The sequence below is a fragment of the Eptatretus burgeri genome, chromosome 12 (assembly GCF_056783735.1).
Source record: "Eptatretus burgeri isolate ZD-2024b chromosome 12, Ebu_testis_v1, whole genome shotgun sequence".
Lineage (NCBI taxonomy): Eukaryota > Metazoa > Chordata > Myxini > Myxiniformes > Myxinidae > Eptatretus > Eptatretus burgeri.
Genome location: NC_140972.1, coordinates 55,279,224 through 55,291,723, shown reverse-complemented (window position 1 = coordinate 55,291,723; position 12,500 = coordinate 55,279,224). Strand labels below are relative to the sequence as shown.

The 12,500-nt window shown below is 42.2% G+C and overlaps 1 protein-coding gene across 1 annotated transcript in view; it reads left to right on the top strand.

The window, feature by feature from the left end:
* The window catches only part of PDZD8 (PDZ domain containing 8), a 117,220-nt gene that overhangs the window by 69,228 nt on the left and 35,492 nt on the right, over window positions 1–12,500 (top strand). The window contains exons 5-9 of the mRNA XM_085848041.1: window positions 6,032–6,194; window positions 6,498–6,701; window positions 6,823–8,354; window positions 8,961–9,095; window positions 10,379–10,498. Of these exons, the coding sequence (XP_085704167.1) occupies window positions 6,032–6,194; window positions 6,498–6,701; window positions 6,823–8,354; window positions 8,961–9,095; window positions 10,379–10,498 (2,154 nt within the window). The remainder of the gene's footprint in view (window positions 1–6,031; window positions 6,195–6,497; window positions 6,702–6,822; window positions 8,355–8,960; window positions 9,096–10,378; window positions 10,499–12,500) is intronic.

Below are 12,500 nucleotides of genomic sequence, written 5' to 3'. Positions count from 1 at the left end.
TTAAAACAAAACAAATGCAGTTTGTGTGCTTCTGCTACAACATGCTGGTTCCCTTCCTGTAAGCCAAGCAAACAATTATATTGCACTCATTAGTGTTAAATACCCCCAATGGCCCTGTTTTAGTTCACAACCACCCAAGTGCTCTGTAATTATCATCGTCTTGCACCTGTCTGCACCATCTTTTTAGCTTTCCTGCTGTTCAACATGCCAAGTGAGCATCAGCATGTTGTGATGTCCGTGATTATGGTGCTGACACTGTCAAGCGTACAAATCCAACCGGATTCCATTATTACACTGCACTTGATAACCCCTGGAATGACATGCATTACGAAACCATTCTGCGTCTCATCAACATGCACTGTCGAAACGCGATTGTAAACCACAGTACTTTTATTGAAATATTTCAATTGGTCCAAAATGCGAGCATTTTACGGCTTGTCAAAGTTTTGAATCCCACCAGCTTATTTTGTACGAGGTTTCCCAGGGTCTCACATCCAACCATGGACTTGATTTGTGTTATCAACCTGATAACATCAAATCAAATTATCGATTGAAGATATCACAAAATAAATGCCCACCTTTTAACATTTGGTTTTGAGATTTCTTTTGCCAACAGTTAGGCCTTCATCGGGGTCCTTATATATGCATTTGCAGCAAACCACATTCTTGTTCATTTAAGCTCTCACCTCAAAATATTAATAAAATTGTTGCAGAAACGTTTTGGACAATTGCATTTTCAATAGACCATTCTTGAATTGGCCAAAAAATAAAAATAAAAACTTGCATCACATGTAGTAATTTGCTGGCTCTTTGCACAGCTGAACAGTGAAATGGTGCCGTAATAGGCATTTGTTTCCTATATTTCCTCCATCAGAACAGAAGCGCTTTGACTGTGCCACAAATTGCTGTAATTATTCTCTTCGTTATGATTTCACACAATCATTTTAATCCAGCCCTGTTTTTAATCAGGCTGGTTTAAATTATGTCATTGCTTTGTGTCCACAAAGTGAAATGCGAATTTAAAATGCATCAAATTGCCACATTTCGGAAATACACAGCAGTTAAGTGAATTTAGATTGAGGAAGGCATTGCTTGCTGTTTTATTTCGTGTATGTTGCCAATAAACTGCTCTTCTGCTGCAAAAAGCTCCTTGATTGCTGAAGACCTAGCATTTGTTCGGATGGTCATAACTGTCCCAGGATCTTCTTGATTGTCGCATTGGTGGTGTCACAACGTTATTTGCACATGCAAAACTGTCCATGAAACCTCACGGTGCTGTGGTGGAGCCATTTCCAGGCTCCTTTGATATAATAATGCTTCGCAATCCTAATAGACCTTTTACTTTCAACATAATCGGGCATTCTCAAACTTTCGGGGGTGCACAGACAACCACGTGGCTCGTGCTGTATTGTACGATGTCAAAAATAATCCTGCTTATTACTTTTCGGGGCATTGTGAACTGTTTCATCTTTTCAAGCATTTTTCGTTTTTGAAAGATACAAACGAGATTCCAAAGGTTTGCAAAATAAATCTGATCCATGGCTGATAAGGAAAGTCCCTTTCAAGATTGGTTGTGGATGATGATGTCACTTGCAGCCAGAGATTAAATTGAGTTGGATCTACCTATATAAAACAAGAAGTTATAATCTACCAATATAAAACACAGTGTGTATCTGATTATTTGTCTGTCCCCCTTCAGAAGGAAGATTTGAGTCTGACCAAGGTTCTGGCCTGAGCTCCTGCTGTCACACACCTAATTAATTTACCAAATAAATTAGAGAGGGCTGTGGGAGGTGAAACCGCAGCTAACCTGACCGACTCTTCTTAACGCTCTACCCTCTTGGTTTCAATTAAATACACAGCAATCACAATTATGTGCAAAAAAATGAAGGTATTGACCAATTTCGATCCCCACTCCTTCTCGTTTGTCCTTCAGATGTTCCGAGGGCATCTGATAACAAAGCAGATTTCGAATATCCTTTGCACATGGTCAACTATATGTGGGCTGCTCTAGAGTTAGAATACCAAACGATTTACATGTTCTGGCCCTTGATGGAGAAAGCATTCAATATTGTCTATCCAAAAGCATTACAATAATATTTTCAATTTTGTTGATATTTCTATTCAATATTTTGCAGCTTGATTAATAAAATGTTTGTGTCTAAATATGTGCTTAGTTGTAGTAGTCCAATAGATATGCGCGAGATCCCGAGCAACGTCAGGTACCTTTGTAGGAGGAGGTAGGGAGGGGAAGGGGTGGGAAGGGAGTGAGGTAGGAAGGGAAAGGGTGGAGGTGGGAGGGGGTGGGGTGGCAGGAGGGAGGGAAATGGTGGAAGTGGGAGTAGGGAGGGGACGGGGTGGGATCAGAGTCTGGAGGGAGGGGTGAGGTGGGAGGAGGCAGGCGAAGGGCGGGAGGAGGGACCCGGCATTGCCCGGCAACGCCGGGTACCTTTGCTAGTAACTAATAAATTAAAACTGTCAGGGCTATTTTCTTTTGATGGTTATAAATGTTGTATGCCAGGAAATACAGGGTTATAGTTTTTTTTCACACTCACTCCATCTCTTCTCCCGCTGTCAGCAAACAGTCGATGGTAACTGATGGTACGTGAAAAGGAAACAGAAAAACTTGGTGCTAAATCTTTTTGAGATATCTCATGTCTCTGAGGTACCTGCAGGATGAGTGAAATGTTAAGAGTATGCTTGGGTAGTAGACCACAAGTGTGCAATGAATTAAGGAATTGGGGCAGGTACGTTCTGAGTTATTACCACTTTAACATGAACATGTTGGTAACTGATGCATCTGGAAGTAACATAGCTTGCTATGTACAGTATTTTGTGCAGTAGGCTCACATGTGGTTTGCAACCTAAGATTAACACTAATATTAACATTTCAGACTCGGTAAGGAGAAAACTGTCCTAATTCATATGTACAAATGTGTAATCTGATGAAAAATTCTTTAAAACCAAACAAAAAAAGAACAAAACAAACAAAACCACAATCCTGAAGTTTTCATCGTACAAAGAGCCTCAAATTATTTTGCAGAACAAACAACAAAGAGACAATGCATAAAATCACATGAAAGGACAAACATGCACTATTTTATTTGCATCTCCTTCATTTTATTTTATGAGAAAATTAAATATTGGTTATCATATGGTAGATGATGAAAATAATGGTGTACACCTGTGTTCCATGTCATACACAAGTTACATTCAGCAACACTTGCTTGATTGTAAACACCCACAAAAAAGAAATGCCAACCCAAAGCACACATCCTGAAAATACAGGTGGGCACAGCCGACAAGGAAAATATTCCCTTGAGTTTCCATTTTTGTTTTTATACACATGTAATTAAGCTGATATTGCTGATAATATTGAAACATGTTTCCAATTTGAGCATTGAAGTTTGTGACTGTAATACATATGTGTCAATGTATCTGTTGAAGCAAACCTAAAACTGTGCCCGTCTTAGAAAGAATGAAAGGAAGAAACACGTGACTATTTTTGTATGTGGTCGTTTTCTGAAGAACTTTGAAAAGTGAAGTATCCTCTCGGCTCTGATAGTTGTGTGCATGAGCTTTCTCAACATTTTGTCCCGATAGTTTAACATCTGATCCTCACTTTCAGGCCACTAACAAAATTTTCCAGCTGGTTCCATGACAGACACTTCAGAATCAGATCCAATGACCATCTTCACTTCACCTGCATGGAGGAGGAGATTGGGACCATACTCTGTGCAGAGCGTTGGTGCTGCCTAAGCAGTCTCCTTGGCTATTGGGCACAATCCTTGACGGGTCGCCACTCTGACACAGTATACCAACATGCTGGCACTCATTTTGCCGACCTTGGAAGGATGACAGGCCGAATTAACCCCACCTGGAATTGATTCAACAGCTCAGCAGGATTTGAACTCAGGACCCCACGATTCGAAACCCACCACCCTAACCATTAAGCCAACACCAGGCATACCTGCATAGAGTATGCAATCATACTCCACTTCTACCCAATCCCCAGCTTTGAAGTCTGAAGGTGGGGTTGGAAAATTTTGATCTGGTATCTTTCTTTCCATCCTTGACAGCCATGTGAAGGGCTTTAGACGTACCAGGAATTTTGACATCTCCCCCAATTCCATACTCAATACTCAATGATAGGCAAAGTATCATGGGTAACTGATGTTACAAATTGGTAACCGATGTTACCCATTCTTTTGAGCTCCTTTAAAATATAGTAATCCATGTTTACTCTGAATTGAAGATGATTTGGGGAGGCCTTGATTAGCAGGGGAAAAATATCAATACTCATGAAATATCTCTTCAGGAGTTTGCAGTAAATAAAAAGATAAGATGTTTTTGGTAACTGATGTTATGTCGATGCATGTGAAATTTCTCCACGTTTGTTTCTATTTCAAGAATTAATGTTCTCTTACATTAAATTATGGTATTTGTTTGATAATATGTATTAAAACAGATACCGTTGAACCATTTAGAAACATGGGCTTGTGGAAAAACAGGAGTGAGTAGTCTGTCAATTTCATTGTGTACACAATTGTGGTAGTGTCACAGTTATGAAGCCGTCCCCCGGGTGAACGACCATCTATGACAAATAGGAGTTCCTCAGTCAGTGAAATCATTGGTATATATTCCCAGAGAGGCCCCCACCCATTGTCTGAGGGAAATGGGGTATTTGCGTTGTGTGGGCTAATGTAGCTCTTCCTCTTCCTCCTCCTCCTTCCCCTCCTCTATACCCCTCCTGTTCTTCCTTCATTCCTCGTTTAAATCCTCTTTTATTCATGGCTCATATTCGGGGGTTGCCATTTCATGCACCACACTACAATTCGGCTCTCTCTCTCTCTCTTTACCAAATTACCATTTGACATTCTTCAAGTATATATCGGGTACAACCTGCTATTCGAATATTCTCTTTTTTTGTTATATTAACCCTCTCATACAGCATCACACACAAACACATTCTGAAACACAACACAGACAACCACAATTCAGACAACGAAAGAGAGAACAACGTTCCTATTTTCAAATGCGCTGGGTGGGAAAGACCGCCGGGCAGGAAAACCAGTTAAAGAAGAGACACGTTGACTCGGGGCAGAACCTCCACTCAAGGATGATTGACAGCCAAAGGAGGAATTGCCTCCTGTCACAGGATGCGCTGGAGGAGGATATACTGTCACAGGTCAAAGGGCAAGCCACGCGTGTTCCAACAGCACTGCCTCTAGCATGTTCCAACAGGACCATGCCTAGCGTGTTCCAACAGTACCATCCCGAGCTATTTCCAACAGCACTATCCCTGTTAGAGCACGCTCAGGATGGTGCTGTTGGAGCACGCTTAGGATGATAACGAGTATACAGATTTCCCCTCCCCACTATCCCCTGCCCCAGCCCTCTCCAGCTTTGTTATTTTAATAGAAATCCAATTTCTTTCCCTCCTGTTGTCACCTCGACAACATCAAGTTGTGCTTTTACAGCTTCTACTCTGCTTCCCATTTTTATATTCTTGGAGCGAGAACAGTCCTTCCCTCGACAAACCCTCATATTTGTTAGACGATTCTATATCCAGAAGTAACCGGAAATTTCTCAAATCCTTGGGATCTTTCTACACAGGTTAAAGTCTAACAATAATATCATAACTTGTTAACTTTTTGTATGACTCAACTGTTCGCGTAAACATCTCATTTCCACAAACATTACAGTCGTATATAATGAACAATTCATCCCGCATCAAATCAGGCTTTCAAGGATTGCCACCACACTGTACCGATACACCACATAACAGACATTAATAAATAATTTGTGACAATGATCAATGGAAATAAAAAAAACTTTCATTTTTGTTATCGTTTGTGCATGTTGAATCATTTAGTTTTATTATTATTATTATTATTATTTATTATTATTATTATTATTATTATTATTATTATTATTATTATTATTATTCTCCTCTTCCTCTTCCTTTTATTAATCACTTAGGGTCTTTATTAATCACTGGCACAATGTGTGGTCATTGCAATGTCTTCAGGTGGAGTTGGTGAAAGGTACATCCATTGCAATTGGCATGACCTTCCGACAGTTCCAGCCATCTGATGGAGAAACCGGCCACGTGGTCGTGGAAACTGTGACTGCAAACTCAGCAGCAGCTGCTGCTGATATTCAAAAGGGTGATCGTTTGGTTGCCATTGGAGGTATAATCAAAGTGTGGGGGAGGGGTATTTTTAGATTCCTGATGTTGAACATTTTTATTGTTATTTTTGATTCACTCTCTTATAAATCGGATGATTGTAAGCCATGTTGGGAGCTTTTTTATTGGGGCAATGAAACACCATGAGCTAGGGAAGTGTTGAGTAAGGAGGGTGAGTTGGTGTAGAAAAATAGGCATGTTGGTAGGTAAATAAATGAAAATTACAAATTAACAGATGCTCATGCCCCTGCATGTTAGCATGAAAGACCGTCCAAAAAAATTGACTTATTTGCATTGTGCTATTCAGGAACAAAGGTCATGACTTCCACCCAGGCTGTGAAATTGTTGAAACAGGCTGGAGATCGAGTTACCATAAGCCTAGAAAGAGCTTTTGGGTCACTTTCACAACCCTCTAGCTTGATATCTGGCTCATCCTTCACCCCTGGCTCTATTTCTGTTGACTGTGGACCTACATCAATACAGCCAGTGCCTGATGAAGATCCTTTTCAGGGTGAGAAATGCTTTGTTTTGAATGCCATTTCCACCTGCTCTCTTTTCAGTTTACATTTGTTTTTTCTCATAATTCATTGTTTCAACTAAGCAGAAGAAGGAATGGTCCTTTGTCACTGCAGATGCAGTCTTCTTGGACCCATTGGAACGCTATGATGGGCGTGATGGTGACTCTGAACCTGAGGATGTTGATAGTTTAAGTGAAGGAGATGGAATCTTACATGGAGGTATTCATGATGACTCGAGCTGCTTTCACGCTCCACCACAGGACCTCACGAATCCTTTTGTCACTCCTTCTATCGGAAGTCCCAGCAGGAACCGTTCCATGACAGCTCTGGCTTCAAAGCCGTTGGACAACATCTCACCAATCTTAGGTCGCCGATGGCAATCGACCTCACTGCAACGTGTCCAAGCGAAAGCGAGTGAAACGCCTGTGAATACACTTAAATCGGGAAAGCTCTTATCCTCTGCTGCGGACACAATACCAATTGTTACTAGACCCATTCCAGCTTCGCAAGGCGGCCGTCCTCCCCCTATCCCTCCACGACCACAGCTTCGCGGTGCTCCTCTAGGACTTGAGAGTATGCAAAGCCTTGTAGATGCATCAGATGGTGATCGTTCTGGTGAAAAATCGAGCAGTCGACCCGCTGAAAGTGTGGAGGCTGACGGAGAATTTTTAATGGGGAAAATTGGGTTCAAGGAACCAGTAGAAAATCGTGAAGAAATTTGGGAGACAAAAGAAACTGTGTATTCTGACTCACGAGCAACATGGCCTGCAGGTACATCTCAAACCTTTGAAGTTGATAGCAAGCAACGATGGCTCACTGTTGCTGTCTGGTGTAGAAACCCGTTAAAACCAGGCTATTTGCATTGTTTAGGCCATACCAGTGTGAGTCTCATGGAGATTGCTTTTGAGTGCATGGCAACAGCATCTTTTGAACACCGTGAGACATTCTCTCTCAGTGGACCAGAACTTCAAGCTTCAGCAAGTCGTACATCATTACGGGCCACAGCCTTGTCACAAAACCTAAGCTCTAAGCCTTTATGTCATGGAGATGTGACACTCCACTTTGCTTACTGGAAAGAGGAGGAGGAGGAAGGAATTCCTTCTGGTTCTGACCTTCATATGGAAGCTGAAGATTTACCTGCTGGAAAACAAGCTGCTGTAACAGAGCAAACAGGAAGCATAGCTACACCAACTATCGCTTCAACAGGTTCCCGTCATGTCTTTTGTGATGCACAGTTCCAGAACCTAACGTACTGTGACTATTGCAAGAAGAAAGTGTGGACCAAAGCAGCTTCACAGTGTACCAACTGTGCCTATGTGTGCCACAAAAAGTGCCAGGAACGCTGTCTCGGTGAAAGCGGACACTGCGTGCCAGGTGCACAGAGGCACGAGGCCAGGGATGCAAGTGTACGCATATCCCATTTGAGACAGTCTGTTGCAATAGCACGTCAGTTCATACCCAGCACTCGTTCACGTCTTTCACTCACTGTTCCCAAAACACTGCGTGCTGGCTCAGGCCGGTTGAAGCAGACCGACGATGGTGCCACAAGGACTGGAAGTTCTGGACTTGCTGCAGTGTCAGACAATGATAGTAGTGACAACGAGACCATTGTGGAAGCCACAAGTCCCAGCAGAAAATCTGCGCTGGTGAGTTCATCTTCCTTTGGCCTATGGAAAATAAGCTTGCTTCAAAAATGTCATAGCAGAATGAATGTGTTTCACATTGCAGACAAGTTAGTGGCCTCTTTTTTATTTTATTTTTTCTGCCTGTCCTCCAATTTAGCTCCTCAGCCCTCCAGCCCTCCCTAGTGCTTCTTAGATGCACACACACACACTTCCATTAACACCATCTTGATTAAGCTTTCAAAACCCAGGCTTATGCTGCCTACCTCCACCCTTTTTTCCTCCTCACATTTGTGGAACTTCCTTGCTGAGGCTGTTCATTTGCACTTTTCCTTCCAGAGCTTCAAGCTGGCAGTGCACCATCATCTTATGTCATCCTCCTTGCCTATCCATAGCTTCTTCGACCCCAATTAACCCTACCTAACCCAACCATATGATTTGGATGTTTCTGTGTTTCCTCACCTACTCTCTCACTCTGTCTCCTCTTTTCCTGTTTGTCCTTTTCTTCACTTGTTTTGTCCAACTGTCCCCCCCCCCCCCCACTGTCAGTATATTGTAGTTTAACCTCCTGTCCCCTCTTTCTTCCATGAGCCTTGATTTGCATTAATAAATGGTGTTTCTGTGTCCTAGGTGGCAGTGCCCGTAAGTTTGGAGGACAGTGTCTACCTCGCTGTGAAAGATATTGGAAGGGAGATCTTCCGGGGCCTTCCTCCTGAAGACCGACAGGAACGGATCAAAGTTATGCTTGAAAAGTTGCAACAAGAGGTGGCTAATTCTGTAATCACTAGATTTGCATTAATACACAATTTTGGGGGATTTTGCTGAGGGAAACTAACCGGTAAAGTCTGTTGTGCAGCTCCTGCCAATATGTCGGAGGTATTAAACCCGAGCTTCCATTACCGGAGCATCAATTATATTTATTTTTTACAAGGGTTAGATTATAAGTAATTAATGTCTGTTGGCCATAACATCCATTTGTGTAGGTACATACATGAGATTTTGTACATGTATCCCTTCATAAATACGTGTACGAATCCCATGCCTGAAATCCATCATGGAAAAACTGCTTTTCCAGAGGTTTGGATGAAGAGTGAGGAATGCTTGGAAAACTTTGTGTGACCGAACATGAGCTTTTGTTCGTCGAACTTTTGTGAACAAGAGCCTGAGTATACTTTAACTAAGATGAACATGAACTTTGACAAACTTCAACATTTATCCACATTCTCATGATGCCGAAGATAAACCTCGCTTAGCCAAACTTCAGATAGCTGGAATTCGCAGTAAGACATGTCGACTCCAGAAAAATAGAAATCCATTGGCCAAGTGTGAAAGAATACATTAGGGAAGAATAATCTGGCCATATGTGTGAAAGAATGCACTCAAGCAGGGATCAGTACATGGTGTTCTGCAGTCATCCTTTTTGCTAGGGATCTGGGACTGTATTTCCAGTGTTGTGTTTATTCGGCTTTACGTGCCTGAATAAACATGATGAAGGAAGCGAAGAAAGCTGTTGTTGGCTCTACACACACATGAATGTTGATGATGTATATCACTTTTACCACCAAATGTAAATTTTTGAGGAAACTGGAGCAAGACGTGAGGATCCGAACCATCATGGTGGAATACTGTACATTGTTGGGAAATCGCTAATGTACAATGTTAAATGTGTCAAGTTATCGTTAAAATTTCAATGAGAGCATCTGAAAAGGTAGCTGAGAAGATGCCTCGACCACTACTGGCCAGTGCAAAGACGTTGAGAAGGCAGGCAACCATAACACAGTGTTGGGGAGATGCTTTGAAATATGGCATCAATCTTGTGACCAAATGTGTTCCCCAGCTGCATATTTTCACTAATCCTCTAACCTAAGTGTACTATCTGCCCCTCCAACCCCCCCCCCCCCACCTTCCTGGTTTTATTATGGAGTCGGAGAAATAAATGAAAGATAACTCCTTTAAACATCAGTAAAGTGACCCAGTTCTTGATGACTTCACACATAACCTGTAGAGACTATAGACAGAGTATTTTACTTGCCTTTTACTTCCTCAAGGTGGAACTGGAGCTGGAGCAGAGGGTTGCCCTGGAAAAGGAAGTACAAGACATTAAGTGTGATGGTTCAAAGCCTAGTCAGCTTACTCATGCGCTACGCAAATCGACTGAGCGCCTTCAGGTAGGCTAAACATTTTGTTGATTTCCACCACACTTCATTCCTCAAGGTATGTTTCCAAGTCTAATATCGGCCCTGAGGTGTTTAAATATCCTCATGGAATTTTGTTATTCTTTTTTTTTATCCCCCGCCACGTGGTGAAAGGGGGATATTGTTGTCACCCGGGTCGTCCGTCCGTCCGGCTGGCTGGCTGGGCGTCAACATTTATAGCTGTGAGTGCGATAACTCATAAACTGTTCGCCATATCGATTTGAAATTTGGGTCACACATGTACCACCTGAAAAGGAAGAACCCTATTGATTTTGGGCGTGGCCGGATCCAAGGTGGCCGTCTGGGGCGGCCATCTTGAAAAAAATGTTTTTTGTAATAAATGGAAAACCGCTTATCTGATTTCAATTCTTTTTGGTTACTACATTCCTCACCCCTGGGGAACTTTTTCGAGATGATGACCAAATGGTGTCTTGTTCCCAATTCACCTCCCTCATTATCTGGAATATGTATGACCTTTTTCATTCAATGGCGGAGGAGTCCCCATCTCTGATGGTATATTTTTTAGTCTTTGTTATTACAGTAATTTTTTTGTTCCATACAAAATCAAGGCTCATGAAAGAGAGATGACTGAGGGTAAAATGGTATGGAACTGCCAGTGGGGGTAGTGAAGCCACGTTTGGATTCAACAAGCAAAGGGACGAATGAACAAGAAGGAAGGGAGAAAACATTGTAATCTGCAACTAAGAGGGTTAGGTTATGTCATCTTTAATGGTGATAGAAAGGTTGGGTTGGTGTTGGTGTTGGTGGTGGCTGGGGTGTATAGTCCACTGCTTTCTTGAAGGCCAAAGGAGAGGCAGTTAATTTATTTACTTTTAGAGAGGGAGAGGCAGTTACCAGCTTTTCTGTGGTGAGAAGAACAGATATTGTGCTTCCACATATTGCAGACATGGACAGATGTGATGCTGGGTGCCAGGTCACAAGGGAGTCCAGTACTCTGTTGAGCTACAGAGAGTCCTTGTTGGCCGCGTCTGCATGAAATTCATTTTTTGTTTCAGGTTTCGCCTTTTGTTTATCCTCAGTGATGTGATATCATACTTTAGCATGATTATAAAATGGAAAACAATGACTCTATTAAAGGGCAGCACATGCTAAATTCTGACCTTTCAAGCTGACATCAAGATCAGTTGGATTAAAAAATGTTTTCAGAACATGGAGGAAATAAATAGGACATTGATTGAGATATGCTATCTGCCATGGGAAACAAGGAGAAGCTGATGTTTCAAGCATTAACCCTTCATTGGAGCAGCTTCTCCTTTCTTCCCACAGCGGACAGCAAACCTCGATCATTGTCCTCGTGATTTTTTTCCATTGGTATACTGGTCTGCCGACGTAGATCGACACTACTCTTCACCAGCAAGACTATGTCTTAATTTTGTTTTCAGACCTTGTTTATTTTTAGCTCATCTCAAATGTAGTTCCGAGGATGTTATGGGATAGCGCGTCGTCAGTCCGTCCATCCGTCCACAAATACGTGCAACAACTTCTCTGAAACTACACACACGATTTTGATGAAACTTGACCACAACCTTCTGTTGTATCCTAAAGTACTCCAACATTGAGGAATCCAATATTCTCCAACGGTTTTATTCAACCGAACATCGGAACGTAACAATATGTGCACTGCACACCTTCTGACCTCTCACCTCGAGCTCCCTCTTCCTCATCGCACTCTCTCGCGTCCAGTCTATGCACAACACCACACCTTCATCACTGGGTTCTGTACCAAAATTAGTTCACGGAATAAAAAAAAAATCGGGGTCTGAGGGGGTCTACGGAGGGAGTTTACGGGGGGGAGGATCCCCCCCCCCTGAAAAGAGGTACAGTATTTGCTTTCTTCTCAGAAACTACACACACAATTCCGATGAAACTTGTCTACAACTTTCATCACCCATGATGTACCAACGTTTGTTCACGATAATAAAATAAAATTGGGGTCGAAGGGCGTCTACCGGGA